General features: G+C 34.3%; 2 protein-coding genes and 1 long non-coding RNA gene across 7 annotated transcripts; 1 reads left to right on the top strand and 2 right to left on the bottom strand.

Moving 5' to 3' along the window:
* Window positions 1-261: 261 nt before the first annotated feature.
* rod (rough deal) lies at window positions 262-11555 on the bottom strand. Its single transcript, XM_046633112.2, has 32 exons — window positions 10810-11555; window positions 10477-10718; window positions 10170-10286; window positions 9910-10033; window positions 9670-9821; window positions 9340-9539; window positions 8788-9254; window positions 8516-8701; window positions 7980-8401; window positions 7687-7855; window positions 7498-7593; window positions 7223-7414; window positions 7010-7140; window positions 6811-6916; window positions 6394-6637; window positions 6181-6319; window positions 5927-6081; window positions 5635-5844; window positions 5384-5421; window positions 4955-5250; window positions 4710-4867; window positions 4422-4625; window positions 3690-3805; window positions 3476-3585; window positions 3255-3376; window positions 2787-3163; window positions 2336-2700; window positions 2051-2239; window positions 1705-1936; window positions 1271-1573; window positions 592-675; window positions 262-427 (listed from the first exon to the last, which is right to left on the bottom strand). The coding sequence occupies exons 1-32, from the start codon at window positions 11125-11127 to the stop codon at window positions 374-376; spliced, it is 6318 nt and encodes a 2105-aa protein (XP_046489068.1). The 5' UTR covers window positions 11128-11555; the 3' UTR covers window positions 262-373.
* LOC124222384 (uncharacterized) lies at window positions 11354-12363 on the top strand. The gene is made up of 2 exons (XR_006883999.2): window positions 11354-11649; window positions 11981-12363. It is a non-coding gene; the product is annotated as an uncharacterized lncRNA (long non-coding RNA).
* On the bottom strand, window positions 11708-14823 carry LOC124222342 (protein N-lysine methyltransferase METTL21D-like). 5 transcript variants are annotated; one of them, XM_046633174.2, is made up of 4 exons: window positions 14601-14823; window positions 13634-13904; window positions 13346-13535; window positions 11708-13151 (listed from the first exon to the last, which is right to left on the bottom strand). In XM_046633174.2, the coding sequence occupies exons 2-4, from the start codon at window positions 13879-13881 to the stop codon at window positions 12900-12902; spliced, it is 690 nt and encodes a 229-aa protein (XP_046489130.1). In that variant the 5' UTR covers window positions 13882-13904; window positions 14601-14823; the 3' UTR covers window positions 11708-12899. The 5 variants fall into 5 exon arrangements, with proteins under 5 accessions (XP_046489130.1, XP_046489140.1, XP_046489122.1 ...); XM_046633184.2 differs by lacking the exon at window positions 14601-14823 and adding an exon at window positions 14320-14544; XM_046633166.2 differs by lacking the exon at window positions 14601-14823 and adding an exon at window positions 14289-14543.
* Window positions 14824-15544: the final 721 nt, after the last annotated feature.

Below are 15544 nucleotides of genomic sequence, written 5' to 3'. Positions count from 1 at the left end.
GACAGCTAAGCTGACTTCACCAATAATTTGAACCTTAAATTTCTCAATTAAATATCTTATAGAGTAATAGATCCAATATTCAGAAAAAAAATTATGATTCATCTTTAGGTAGCATCTAGGAATTAGTCTAATTGTACTAATTCTAATAATGTTTATGGAATAAAATTTCATCTACCGGAAATTGTATGATAATAAAATCTACTACTACAATCTACACTACTATCTACATATTCGTAACTCTCCAAAATTATTATTGAGGTATTTTCATCTTTTTTTATGTACAATTTATTCAAGTTACATAAAAAAATATAATTATAATTTTCTGATCTATGTCACATTACATTCATATTCACATGTTATTAACATTGTATGTTCACTCATTTTTCGTTACGTCCGATTGTACCAATTTTTCCAATATACGCACCGACTGGAAATCACGAACATTAAAATTAAAAAAGTCTATACGCTAGATTCAAAATTTTAATCCTTCAGAAATATACTTTAGTCTCATAACTAAATGATATATTTTAGGGACAAATAAAAAGATTTATCGTTACAAAATAATTTTATGTTAGAGGTAGGGTCACTTACATGTGAAACCGTGAGAATTCCCTTTTCTAGAAGAGCACGGAGGTTGTCTGTAACTTTAAACACATCACAGGATGAGCTTATTGTCTGAAAAGTGAAATATGACAGTTAGCCATAACAATTTCACAATCAAACTGCACCTTTCAGAGTAAAATTAAAATAACATAATGGTGGTTGTTTTATAAGAATATAGCTTAGTAAATATGCACCGGAATATTAAGAATTTTTACCAAATTTTCCCTGCAATTCATATACTTATCATATTTCATATACTAATATCAAATTCTAACAATTGAATATGAAGCCATTCAACAAATACGTTCGCTATTTGGGGGGGGGGGGGGGGGCTGAAAAGTGTGTCGTTTGGTTTTTGTCTATAGAATTCGTGTTTTGGCACCAGAGATCCCTAGAGAAAGAAATCAAGGGGTGCCTATCTTTTCACTGCCAAGCAACAAAATCCTTTCCATGATTCAAAATTTACATTTTTAATACCTCGAATATGTTTTATTATAAACAATCTTACCAACAGATCGAATTATGAATCAATAGACCCAAAAGACAGAGGGGAGTCGAGATCTGTGACTTATTTTCGGGGCTATTGTTATATGAGAGGGAAGGATCTAAAATCGTTTAGAAAATAACGAAAATATTTGTTGAATGGCCCCTACTGTCATTCTCTTACCTTTACAACGAAATCCACATCATTCTTATTCAGAAATGGTAAAACTGCAGCAGCAAGTTCAGGATGATTTGTCTCAAAACAGACTTTTATGATCGGCTCAAGATTTAATTTGTTTGCTACAGGACACGAGTGCAAGAGACAAATTGATGTCACACATTCGTCAAACTGCTTTGAAGAAAGAACAGTATCTGTTTTCCTGAATGGTTCCCAAATTATTACTTCCCAAGCCTTAGTATAGCCCTTACAGCCTATCGTGTAGCTTACAGTTGATAGTTTTGGCAAAATTTTTTCTAGTTCTCTGATCTGCAAAGAAAAATACAATAATTTAGCAGATTTGTAGATGAAATTTAACAGAGTTGCGAAGAAGTAATTTGCATGAGGAAACAAACAGATGATAACGAGTAGGTATAATTAGATGAATATGTTATACATACCATACACATTTTTGCCATAGCACTTAATGCCCCATCCCACAAAGTATAATCTTTTATTCCAAAATCCAAGCACATTTGCAAAATGAGAACGAGTGCCTCTGGCAAATGTGCATGACTTCTAAACAACATTTGCACCAGTTCCAGTTTTGGAGAACTTTCAAATCCATGCATACTGAATGTAAGTCCTAGTCTTTCCAATTTACTTATATATTGCAGTGATTTCATGTACAGTCTGAAAATTAGTACAAACATTGTGTGATCAGCATGTATAATGGAATGGATTTGTGACAATGTATATTTAGAAACGCAACACTGATATATTAGATATATTAAATAATTGAATTACTTGATACTTCGCAAGTCTCGTTTAGTGAGGTCTTGTACTGTTGCCGAATCAGTAATGGACAAGAGCACACTTAGAGCTCGGAATTGAATTCCGGGTCTAAAGGAAGCATCGTTTGTCATATCAAACCCAATGTTGATCAAGTAATTTGCAGACATCACTTTATCTCCCCATTCAAGCAGATAGCATGCCCTGTGCAACAAATATTATTTCAGCAAAAATCAAGTGTATCCAATAATTTTTCAATTTTTTTAAAAACACTTTCATTTTTGTTTGACTACAATGTACCTCAGCAGATTATCGTCATTGACGATATTGTCTTCGGTTTGAGACGTTATAGCAGCAATGTTATAAGTGATGCTGTCATCCAATTTCGAACCACTGTCGCTAGGTTGTAACCATTCCTCAAGTAATTCTAATCGAAGTTGTATGATGTTGAGGGAAAAAAGTTTTCCAAGTGCATTCACAGCAGAATTAACATCAGGTCTGTTCTCAGTAGCTCCCCGACATCTTAGTACTATACTTTGATCCATGTATAGCCTACGAACAAGTCGCTCTGGAGAAAGGACCAGTTGCAGATAATCGCTACTACCTAATCCATGTGTATATAAAATGTGTTTAGCGGTAAGTTGTAGATATTTAAATTTGATTTTCTGTGGAAAAAAATGGTTTTTGTATACTATTAATATGAAAAAATTGGTCACTGTTAAAATATTCAGATAAATTTAGCTCTGCTCACCTCTATCATTGCTTCGTCGGACTGTGCTGATGCTTGAGCCCACTTCTGAGCATGAGCATAACACTCTTGGGCAGCTGCTGCTTGATCTGCCCCTGGTGGGGTATGATTAACGACATAGTAAAGAGCAGCCATGCCATAATAAAGAGCATGCTGATCTTCCATATGTCGAATACACTTTTTAATATCTTCGAGCAGGGCAGGATTCTTTAAATGGACCACCCATTCACTGGAATTTCTTGTTTTTGACTCATCTTTCAAGCCCCAGACTTGTGATACACTTCCTTTTATAGCCACTGAACAAATTACATAAACTTGCAAGTTCAATACTGTGGCTACTTCTAGCCATTTTTTGTAAGTCGATAAATTCAATTCTGGTGCTGAAATTTCAATAATTTGGGTAATTAATTTTCACTCAGTATAGCATATACTTGGATAGGGTAAATTTAATCTTGCAATTCTCGAAATTACTTATTAATTTCCACTGGTCAATTTTTGGCAGGAAAGGAAATCTCCATTTTGCTATTGTTGGCAGAGAATTATTCTCTGAGCACAGCTGGGCCCATTCTTCACATTCTATCTGTGTTGGGAGGCTAGAATATAAATATTAAGGAAATACGTTGATTTCCGCGATTATTATATTCATTCTATTATGTACGATATATTCTTTTTTTGTAAAAAACATAACTCACCCATATCGAAAATAGTTTTGTAAGAAACAAAGGTGATTTAATAGCTGTTCGTTATTGTCCCCAAGTAATTCCATGATTAGAAGAAACACTTCATAGTGATAAAAATTAATCTGCAATAAAACGTTAATGAATTTTTCATGGTTTATTTTTCATTTTGGAATTATTTGGAAGTTAATTTATACATAAATAGCAAATAACGATTCTCTAAACAAACCTTCGGCCATAAAGTTGCAAGATGATTCTTCATGGCCAATTTGTCTTCTATCATAGCAGCAACTTGCTTGCAGTTCTTTTGAAGCGTAGTAATGTCATCCTCGTTGATTCTTAATTCTAAAGTATTATATATTATATACTAAATAATGAACATATATTCTGCAGTAAAAAATATTAAAGTATAAATCGACAATTTCAATGGGGAAGTTTCATGGAAAAAATTTTTGCTTTTCATACATGCATAAAGTGAAGCAGTTTGCAGTTGAAGGATTGCACGGCAAAATAGTGTAAGTGCCGTCATTATATTTTTCAGGAGAGTAAAAAAAACTGTCCCAAAATTTGATTGATCAATTTATAACTGGAATCAAAAAGTACTTTTCAGTCGTGCAATCTCTTTCTTTTTATAACTTCGCGAATAAATTTTTGTCAGCCATATCGTTTTGCAAGGACGTGTATATGGATTTTAAACAGTTTTTCAAGGAAAAAACACGTATATTTCATATTTTAGCACTTACACCGTTTTGCCGTGCCACCCTTCAGTTGTAGATACAATTTAGCATAAGTGACCTCATGCTAAGACACAGTACCTTTTCAACCAGCCGATTATTTTCTTTGACTTTGTTTCAAACGAAAAAAGAAAACAAATGACGAAATTATCATTTCCCAAACTACTAAAATTTGAAATTAAAAAGAAAAATTCATGCAACTTCCCTACCAAGGGACTTTTGCTCACCGTTTTCGCCGTTCGATTCTACCACTTTTACTTTAGGATTCCAGTGCTTCAACAACACATCAAGATACAAGATGTAACATTCATCAAAGTCGAATTCAAAATCAGCGCAGAACTCCTTGAGTAAATTGACAAATCCCGGTATCTCAGAGCGCATAAGTCGTTCCAAAATATATTGCTTGCCCTTTGTATCACTGGTAAATATTTCTGTACGCAAAAATTATCCTTCTAAATTTAACCGGATCAAATTAAATAATGAAAGTACATTATCAAGAGATAAGACATTTTTACCTTTATGATGAATACCATAATCATGTAGTTTTCGTTCCCAATAATGACGCACTCGAAAGTGTGTGAAGTAATTTATATGCATGTCATTTTTTGACAAGCGACAATATTCATAACCAAGATCTGCTACTGCACGTAGTCGTGAATAATCTGTTTGGTATCTGGTAAGTATGAGAACAAGTTTTAATGATACTAAAATTGACTGCTGTTCAGTGCTCAAACAAGCATTCCCAAAATGATTCACTTACGTTTGGCAAGCTGATGTTAGCCATTTGAGAGACTCTTGCTCGGAAAACATGTAAAGACAAGACAAACCCGACTGCAGATCCAATGTACGAGCACTGATTATTCTGTGCAGTAATGTTCGCAAGCAGTTGTCTCGAACTGGTTTAACAGCAACGACAATTTCTTCTTTTACAGTGGTTATGGAAGAGCAATGGGATATTAAAGTATTTAAAATCTGAAGTAAAAAGAGGTTGTAACGTTCCTTTGGGATAGCTTTTACTTTGTTTACTAGACTAATGAGTCTATCTGAGCAATCTGTCTGAAATATTAAAATTCATTATTCGTAATTTTTGTCTCAATGAATCGTGTTGTTTAACCTAGTGAAAGCATATCTAATGTTGAGTAAATTTTTATTTTTTTCTTGACTGTTGAAATATACCTCAGATACACACCTCAACCATAACAATGGGGCCTGTATGCTGCCATTTATCTGAAAATAGACGTTTCCTTCTTATATCAATGTAAAGTTGAAGTGTCAGATGATATAATAATCATATTCAGGATACACAGTTTGCGTGAATAGTATTAATGTAAAAAATTTTGACAATCCTCCGTCAGTCGGAAATGTGTTCTTACACAACTCGAAATGATCAATGAAATATGATTAAATATTGGGTAGTATAATATTTTGAACTATACATACAGGATGAATAAAGTTGAAACGCTTCCACGAAGAACGGTAAAATCATTTCGTTAGAACACATTGCAGAGTCTGTATAGATTTTGTATAATCTCCACTTCAGTTTATCAGCTACTTCATTTCTCATTTCTGTTCCATCAATGTTTGGATTGCTAGTTAAGTTGGAACTCATATTACTCCAGACCGTTGATAGTAAAATCCCTGACAGTTCTCCTGAAGTACAATAAAATAGTTGGAATGTGAATAGTCAGAGACTGTTAGAAAGTAACAGACAAGCAAATAACTATATACAAACCAATTGTACAATTGTCTAAAGCGGATGTGGACATGTGTTTCAGATGGTGTATTATTCCCAACTCTTCGATTTTCAAATCAAATATAAAAATTTGGCATAATTTCTTCACGTAATGACATTCGTTAGCTGGGAAGGAACCAACCTCTTTCACTGCTCTGATAAACAACATTAATGTTTTTAAGAATAATTTTTGACACGTTTTACAAATATATTAGTAACATGATACTTTGCACTATTGCAACTATTCTGCTTACTCGATGTAAAACTTGAGTACTTCTATATTGCGGCTAATCTCAAGTAAAAAACATATCGCTGAAATTCGTGGCAATCGTAAAAGATCCGCTATCCTCCCAGCTCTCTTATACATGGTCCATCCAGATAATGTTTTATTATCTAATTATGGGAGCACAAAATTAATTACTAAACATGCACAAGGATGTATACCTAGATCAAGTCAAAATGCTTACCATTGCACAACTGTTCGAGGTAGTTTTTTAGAATGATTTCACGTTCAGTCTGATATTCTGTTAAGGTTACAACCAATCCAAATTCTTTACGCAGAAGACATATAGATTTTAATTCAGATGCAGTGATCAATATATCCTCACGCATGAATCTATCAAAATTTAGTGTGGATATTGGAATATTTCTCAACTTGTCTTGGACTGAGGATATTACTTCTGCATAATAATCAGCACTATTGTTCATTTCCTAAAAAAAATTGGCAAAGATTTGAAAGTTATAATATTTTAATTACTAAATCTGCAATCATTACAGACAAATAGATAAATAATGTTGCCCATAATTTGGGGACTCCTTATGGAATTCGTGTACAAAGAAAAACAATCGTAGTGAGATTATACGAAATTGTTAAAACAAATTACCTGGAATCTTAGACAAATGCTTATGTAATTTATAACTTGGTTGCAACAATATGCTGCATCATCACAAGGCAGATTATTCAGTACATACATCATTTGCATCAGGTCACTAAAATTTTTTAACAAAATAAGTAAAAAATTACTTAAATCATTTTCAAGAAACCAATGTTCGAATTATGAGCATACAAAGTTTCAAGCATACCCTTTGTTCAGAAAGAAATTGACGCAGAAGGAAAAAGCTCTAGTCTTGAACGAATGATTATTTTTTGTCACTTCATACAAATCTTCAAGCCATCCATCACGGTTTTGTTTTACCATATATTGGGGCAATATCTGAAATTGGGAACAAATTCCAAGTCGTATAATAACCAGAATTCCAGTTCGATGAAACAAGACAGATAGATTTTATACTTACATCTGTGACACCTATGTGTTGATAGCCATATTTCTTTAATATCACTTTTAACGCAACTGAATTTCGTTCATTTCTTATAGTAGAAACCAAGGAATGCTTAATGGAGCTGCTAGCATCAACTAACGCCAATATTGTAGGACTCCATGGTACAGACGCTTTCTTCAATATATCCACAACTTGTTGCAATCGGGTCTATAAAAGTACAATAATTTCCTATCTATATGTATATAGATTTAGTTCTATCAGAATTACTAACAGTTTTATGAATGGTTTACCTCTACATTGTGTATACAAGCAACAACACTAGCTATCTTTTGTTCCCATGGGGCTTCTTGCCAATACCACCATTCCTTTGTGGATTTCAGTGTTTTCTACATTATAAATTGAAATATGATAAGATATGATAAGATGTAATAATATAATAATCACACGTCCTATTTTCACGTGCAAAATACAACACACACCTGAATATAGAGTATCAATACATAATCATTCTTTAACGAATGATTAAGCATGTATTGATGTAGAAAGCTTTCAACAAAATGACCAACTTCTTGGGGATATACTTTGCTTAACAGCAAATGTGCTACTTCTATGGGCTCTCCCATATATGCTTCGATTTTTACAATCAATCTAAAATGAATGCATCAAGCAATTATTGTTTTAGTGGTTTCAAATTATGCTGCTGATATAAAGATCATTAGTGGTACAACTACAAAATAATATTAATAACATTGTATTATGCACATATATAAACCTGTGATTCTTTTTGAGTTCCATCAAATCGGTCAATGCTTGAATAATATCAGTTAGATGTTGTAATGGTGAATGTTCAGTCGTGTATTGTTGATGTAAAAGTGAAAATGATTGAGATTCATCAAGATTAAGCAGCTTTATAAAGCTTTTGCAGAAATTGAGTCCATTCCTTGGCCAGTTATTTGGATCATATTTTTCAAATAATTTCGCCCGTTTGTATCCCCATGTAACTATTTCTGACAAACCATCGGGAAAAACGGATAGAACGGAAGGCACAAAGTGAAGCAGCCATGGCCATAAGTCACGCTGGACCAGTCCATCTGGAATAATCTCCAACATGTCTCTAACGACTTCTGTGGTCATAAATTCCGCTAAAGTGGAGCAATGTCGTACCCATATCAGAGCTGCAACTTTCAATTCACTCTGGAAAAAGTTAATATTTTATTACATTTTTAATCTCATTGAAGTTATTAAGCTAAACACGTAGTGTAAAAGCACATGAAGTGATGAATGAAGGTATTTTTTGTAAAAACTTACATTCATGAGATAACTTTTACACATATTAAATAAATCTGCTTTAAAAAACTGGGCCCAACTGCCAATATCCTCGTTATACGTCATAGTATTTTCCCTAGTTTGATGAATCATTTCATAAGTTTCAATTCTGAGTAAGGTACTGTTCAGGGTAAACAGGTATGTGGCTATCAGAACATCACTTTTTTTCTAAAAAATAATCCATTCGCACAATGGTTCAAAACAATCTGCCATAAAACAAATGTAATTCCTTCATACATATGAATATGCATTACCTCTGCTGCATCTTTCATCAAACGATGTTGTGCATACGAGATCAGCTGCTTGGCATGTTCAATGTCAGAAGTGATGGTGTTATGACAATATTTAAAAATATCTTCAACGTTTTCAATTTTATCAAGAGTATTGAACAATGCATTCAATACGTTTGTCCTCTCACTGTAGTCTGTAACAGAATATAACTGCTGTGAAAGTACAGTGGCCTTAGCACAGTGAATTGCATTCAAACTCAGGTGAAACCTCTTGGCAAAACTTTCAGCCTCATGATATTGGCCACGCTTCAATAATCTCTGCATTCGAAATTCCGGCAATTTATCTTCCACTACTTTTACTTTAATGGTATCGATAACTGGTGAAGTCTTGCTGGCTCCTTCTAAAAATACTATTTCATCCATAGAACTGGTATCCAAGCTGACCAAATAGGTCATTGTTGGAACTTCAAGATTGAATTTAACTTCAAAACCTGAAGGTATTTTAAACAGAGTACAATTTTAGACTAACGATAAATTTAATATCTCATAATAAAATATTTTTCATGCAGTACGTACCAGGAAACGAAACAAGCTGCATAAATGTAGTTGCACTACCTGATTCTGCCACTAAGAGAATAAGAATTCGAATCGGGCAATCGGGCTGGTCTTCCATAATTTCTATGTCTGAAGCACGTCCATCCCAAACTTTTTTTGCAAGAAGCGTTGAAGAACAAACAACATTTATAGCTCCGTCTGTACGTAGACATAGTAATAATCTGAAGTTAAAAAAGAAAAAGATGAAAAATTTCGATTTTTGAACCGAACTGAAAATCGGAGAATATTTTACAAAAACTGTAGATCTTGTGTATCCATACTTATGACGTAGTTTTAAAAATTTCATCTCACCTAGTATGTTTAAAACATTGTACTTTGACATATTTGTAGGGTAAAGCATTCAATGAACAAGAATGCCCGCTTGGCCAAATGGATAACAGATTGTTACGAATCATAACTATAGATTGTTTTTCATCCAAAGCACCAATTTTGCTAAATATGACCTGAAATTTAAAATAAATTTAACTATCAATAGTGACATTTTGCATTCGAAAAAATTAACTACCCAAATCTAACAACACATTGCATTACTTCTTGAGGATTGTTTTCTCTGAACAATGGAGAACACTGAACGGTCAGTGTAAGTTCTTCAAGCTGTGCAACATCATCCACATCAAGCACGGAATCCATAACTTCCTCAGTGAATCCTGATAATCTGGAAATAAATATGTGTATATTAGATAATTATTATACCAAGCAAATCACTCTCTCTTCAGAAAAGTTTGTATGAAAATATGAAGATCACTAACAACTATAAGATAAATTAATGGACATAATGTATTAATTAATACCTGTAAATGTGTCCTTTTGAAGTAACGAGTAATAAATCTGGGACATCGTTGAAACTGTCTTCCAAGAAAATGTTCAATATAACTTCATCTGGCTTGTGGTGATCCTGAATAACATGCCTGACGAAATTAATGAGCTTAATAAATTTGATGCTGTGTATAGTTTAAAATAATGCATACATGTGCTTAAAAAAACTCTGTGGATGTACGCGTGTCCTCATATCTTTTGATATCTCTCCGTGAATAGCTATGGTAATAAAAAAAAACAAAGAGGATGGCGTTCAATAATTCTTGAAACTACCATATTTACCTGAAGAAAACCAATCGCCCATCAGCTTCCAGATTCAAACAATACAGAGTTCCGTCAGTTGAAGTGACGAACAAAAAGGACAAGTCCTTCGAGAGACAAAAAGATGTTATTATAGTATCAAACCCAATACACACTCTCATTCCTTGGCTTGTAGTACTATTAAATACAGTAATCGACTTATCTACCACTACGCATAGTGTAGAGTTCTGTATAGATGCAATAACCTTTGGGTTCTCGAGGACCTGAACAAATAGAATAATTGTTACATAAAAGTTTGCAGAGAAAATTCATGTTTTATTAAACGCATGTATAGATAAATAATGAATCGAGAACCTCGCTGTCTGCTTCGATAGTGGCAAGGGTAGTTGTTTCGTAAACAGAATCAAAGCTCTCTGCCACGGTTCGGCTGACTCCAAAATTGACAGTTTCATCTTCAGTATCAAATCCTGAGGATATCTTGTTCCACAGAGCCATAGTTTTATTCAGTAACCCTGACAGGGTTTCTACGAAAACATATCTTTTCACATTCACTAAATTGGCCACTTCAGTAAATATTATCAATGAAATCACTGAAAGTAAACTTTTAAAAACTTTTGCCAAGCAGACCGTTGGTTGAAGTTTGAATTTCGACAAGATAGTATTATAGTCCATTCCAAATATATCAAGTGGATCAGTGTTCTATGCTTCGTTTTACAAATCTTCATTCTTTATTGGACAAAGCGCGCAGATTATATTTCGTCTAACTGTAATTGAAATACGTAGTCATATTGCTAAAGCATCTTGGGGTTATGAAATGTGAGCCGATTTTAGCTGCAAATCGTTAATCGTGGTGGTGCTGTTAAACGTAAGTTGTCAATCTGACCATAGTTTGAGATAACTCGTGGTGCTCCCGACAACGGCGGCAACAGCGATTGCAGGTTCTCCTTTTAACTGCGTAATTAACACATTTAAATTTCAACATGCAACTTTGTATCAATGAACGTCACGTCGGTTATTTTATGTAACCTTATTTCCACCCACGATATGACCACATGTTGAACACGCTGTCCTATACGCTCCATACTTGATTACACGAGTGAGGGTTAGAAACCATTTCTTGATATAGAAAATAAAAAAAATATCGGAAATGGGTTATAATACAGGGATGAAATTATATGTATAGTGTACTTATAGGTATGTAACTTATGTACATACTTGCAAGATACATAACTAAATTTTCATCAACAAAAAGGGGGCTGATGCAGAAAATCAATATTTTCATGCTTCAATTTAGGTTAAATTTTTGAGGCTTATATAAAGCTAGTTCATTTTTATCAGCAAACAGACTTTTTCGTATAAAAATAATATTTGTCATTTATTTGTTTGAAATTAGAAAATGTACAATTGTTATGAATACTTGAGTACATGTTGCAACAACACCCAATAAACTTTGTTTAAACACTATCACAAAAGTAATAGAAAATTAAATTTCAAAATAATCTAGATATTTTTTTTACCTTTACAGCTCTGCACACATACCTCACTACCACACATGGGATACTGAGAATTTCTCTAGATTTAGTTTTAGACTGTTCCTAATAGCGTATTCAGATATCTGATCGACTTCACGAAATATTTTTGTTAACCCTTAACGCAATAACTTCGTGGAAGACAAGCTTTTCATTCATACTGATCTTAACTCATATGTTAATCTCTGTGACAAAACAATTTCTATTTTATAAAATAAATGTTCTTTTTCCATTCAGGCATAAGCGATTATGTTTTACACTGTTGGTGAGATTGAATTCCCTAAGTTCAGATGTGAACCATCTAGAATTGGAGAAATATTCAAATTTTTTAACCAACACGGAAGAGTAACTAGAGCCATATGTAACTTGTAAAAAATATTCCTGAGATTTAAAGATATTTCAAAAGTATGACCATTATCCTTGAAACACCACATAGGTAACCAATCATGTTATGAAACTTTTGAGACAACACAATCAGATTCTATGAATCTTGGAGATTTTAACCACAAACCACGTCAATATGCAGTCATAAAAATATGTTAATAATCCAAAGCTCTGAAATAGATATGTACATTACATTATTATAAGTTTGAGATAGTTACTTTATGTTGAAAATATCCATAAATCCGAGTGAATTACCATGACTTCTACGTGATGATTTTTCATTACCAAGCATTCAATTTACGAACACATGTGAGAAATAAATTAATGTTTATTTCCTTTCTCCAATTATTAGAGAGTTTATTATTTCCCTATCCGTTCCAATTCATTATATTTGTGCATATTTCATCATACCATAAAATTTATGCCCGCTAAGTCACATTAAAAAAAATAAAAAATCATAGAGATTTCTTTGCATGAAACAGAAAATTACCACCTGTAATTCTCATATTGACATCAGCTACCTTTACTTGATTACTGAGTTTCTTTTTTGTCCTTTGACGGTAGCGTCAGTTTAAGCACACGTATGTCATGACTAGAGTAGGTGGGGTGTTGTTCTGACAACATTACTGGAGTAATTTTAAACCTCTTCTTAATCGCTTCAACAAATTGGCTCCAAACTGGTTTCTGATTTGGTGTGTCTCTCTCTTCCTGTGAGAGTAATGCGTACGTGTCATTTCTAGCTCCACATAGTCTCTCTAGCGTATCAAGAAGTGGTTCTATTGACTGAAATGTTGAAAACGTATCAACACAATTCAACAAAATCATACAATGATAAGGTACACCACAAACAGTACGGTGTGTAGAATTTGAACACTCAATCTCAGGGCAATGATACAATGCGAGCATTGAATTTATAGGTATTCATTGTCGTTTTGAAAACAAACATACGTTATTTTCAGCTGTTGATATGTCTTTACCTCTGTGTAATACACGCAATCTGCCAGTAAGATGATTTCAGGCTTAAAATCTATTTCAGCATGTTTACTCCAATCAAGTTCTTCAGCTCGAGCAGATCCACCAGACTGTTTCCACAGATCTTTGTTCATTTCAATATTCTTATTCAGCGCTGGCAGTACATTGGCAAGGTCTGTGAGAACAACTTCAGCCCTGGAATCATTATAACTAATATATCACAAAACAAAGCAGCAAAGTCTTGTTTTTAATCATCAGATCATAATATACGAATGTAACTAACAATGTCATACCCAAGACATGCAGCGGTCATTCCAACGCAGCCAAGACCCGCGCCTAATTCAAGTACTTTCTTACCAACAAGCCAATTTTTTCCTAGTCTGTTTTCACTGCATAATACGTCAAGATATTTTGCCAAAACTAACGAAGCATCCCACACGACACAACTAACGTCGCCAACTTCTTTTTGATACAATGTCAACGTAACGTTTCGACTTTCCAGTTCAAACTCGCGTGTAAAAACGTCGTCCTCTTTGTCCATTGCAGAATTTCAATCACGTATACCTTTTGAAAAAATCAGCTTTGTTGAAAATCATATAATGTCAATCAGAATCCGCCCATGATTACAAATGTGGTTGACAATGACCCGCAATTTAGGAAAAAACTTATACAATGTGAATAACATTTTTACAGCGAAAAGTCTACAATAGGAAAAATAACGAACAAAATTGATTAGTAAGCAATACGGAAAATAATGAGATTGAGTGAAAGCAGGAGCATGCTTAACCTGCAACTACATTTCGTCAAAGACGGTAATTACTTCTGCGAGTAAATTTGTTTTATAATTCATCTATAAAATGGAGAAAGAAAATCAGTGAACAATGTGCGGTTAATAATGAAATAAATAATTGATAAAGCGTCATTTTAAATTGTATTATGTCAACAAACCGAAAACAAAAAAGCAACGAAATCGCCGTACACGCTGGTAGATGTGTACCGGATTCGAAATATACAGAAAACTCTACTTCTATAGAGCCTTCTAAGAAAAGGAAAATCTACTCTTTCGAAGAAACAAAAATGATAATTGGCGAGTCAAAACATTTAACATCGCAAAAAATCGGGGAAAAGTATGATTTACATCCTTCAAGTTTGCGAGCATAATTCGGATGCTCGACCACTGCCTGCATCTCAGTGACGCGCTTTTATGAACCAGATACAATCTACTAATGCCATCTTACAGGTACTACATATATTACGTACGCATTATCTGGTTCATGTATCTCGTACGTATGTATGTGCATCATACATGCCGTTGAGTAAGGATGCAGAAGGGTTTGAGGGCAAATGAAAAGTTGAGAAAATCCCATTCAAGAAATATCCTTAAGTGGTCGGAGAATTCATACTTCTCCTGACGTCGCAGGTTACGGCAATGCTATAAACATTTGATCGCGTTGCGCGCAGCTTACGTGGTGTTTTCACCCGGCCGTGAGACCATAGAGATAATATATAAAATAGAGCATGAGCAACGGTTTAACGTCCCGTGAACGGATTCGAAACGGTTCTCTAAAGGACAGAAGATAATAATTCTCCCGCTCTCTCTGTCGCTCTACCCATCGAGTTGGGGCCACGAGAGGGGAAGATTACCTAGGCAGGCGCGTGCAGCTACTCCCACTCCATGGGAAGAGCGATGAGGGGCGGGGGATTATCATCTTCCGTCTTTCAGAAAACAGACTTAAATCTCTTCCGAGCGTCGTGCGGCGTCAGTCGTTTACGAGCAACCGGAGTGGAATCACTTGCTCTCAGCATCAGTTCAACATTCAGACCGCGTTGTGCAGGTTGTGTCACGTTGTTCGATCAGAGTATTTCCACCATACTCGTACCTATATGAATATTACACGAGAAGCAGCGTGTAGCCTGAAGGAAAACTGAGTTACTGAAATAAAAAGATCCTGCGAAAGTTGAAGGTGAATTTCGTGTCCCGAGTTTTCATTGTTTTGTGTAACTTCCGATTTCAGTGATGTCTATTTTTGTCTCTGTGCGTCGAGTGTCAATATTATTTTTTTTTTTTTTGCTGATTTTCGGCAAATGCGCAGTTGCATTGTTAGCAAGTTTATTCAGTCGGTTTAAACAGACAGCCACAGCACAAAAAGTGAGTGTAGAATCGAGTGTTATTGCGGTGCGGATTTTTGGATTAAAAGAGATTA

Source organism: Neodiprion pinetum, chromosome 1 (assembly GCF_021155775.2).
Source record: "Neodiprion pinetum isolate iyNeoPine1 chromosome 1, iyNeoPine1.2, whole genome shotgun sequence".
NCBI lineage: Eukaryota > Metazoa > Arthropoda > Insecta > Hymenoptera > Diprionidae > Neodiprion > Neodiprion pinetum.
This window is presented reverse-complemented; position numbering and strand designations above follow the sequence as displayed.

Excerpts from the sequence above, each read along its gene's own strand:
- rod (XM_046633112.2), bottom strand. The coding sequence starts at position 11,127 with ATGGACTATAATACTATCTTGTCGAAATTCAAACTTCAACCAACGGTC. Across the intron at positions 6,082-6,180 it reads GTACTCAAGTTTTACATCGA|AGCAGTGAAAGAGGTTGGTT; the intron begins GTAAGCAGAATA and ends GTTGTTTATCAG. Across the intron at positions 4,626-4,709 it reads TTATGGTATTCATCATAAAG|AAATATTTACCAGTGATACA; the intron begins GTAAAAATGTCT and ends TTTTGCGTACAG.
- LOC124222342 (XM_046633174.2), bottom strand. The coding sequence starts at position 13,881 with ATGGACAAAGAGGACGACGTTTTTACACGCGAGTTTGAACTGGAAAGT. Across the intron at positions 13,536-13,633 it reads ATGACCGCTGCATGTCTTGG|GGCTGAAGTTGTTCTCACAG; the intron begins GTATGACATTGT and ends TAATGATTCCAG. Across the intron at positions 13,152-13,345 it reads ATTGCGTGTATTACACAGAG|TCAATAGAACCACTTCTTGA; the intron begins GTAAAGACATAT and ends TCAACATTTCAG.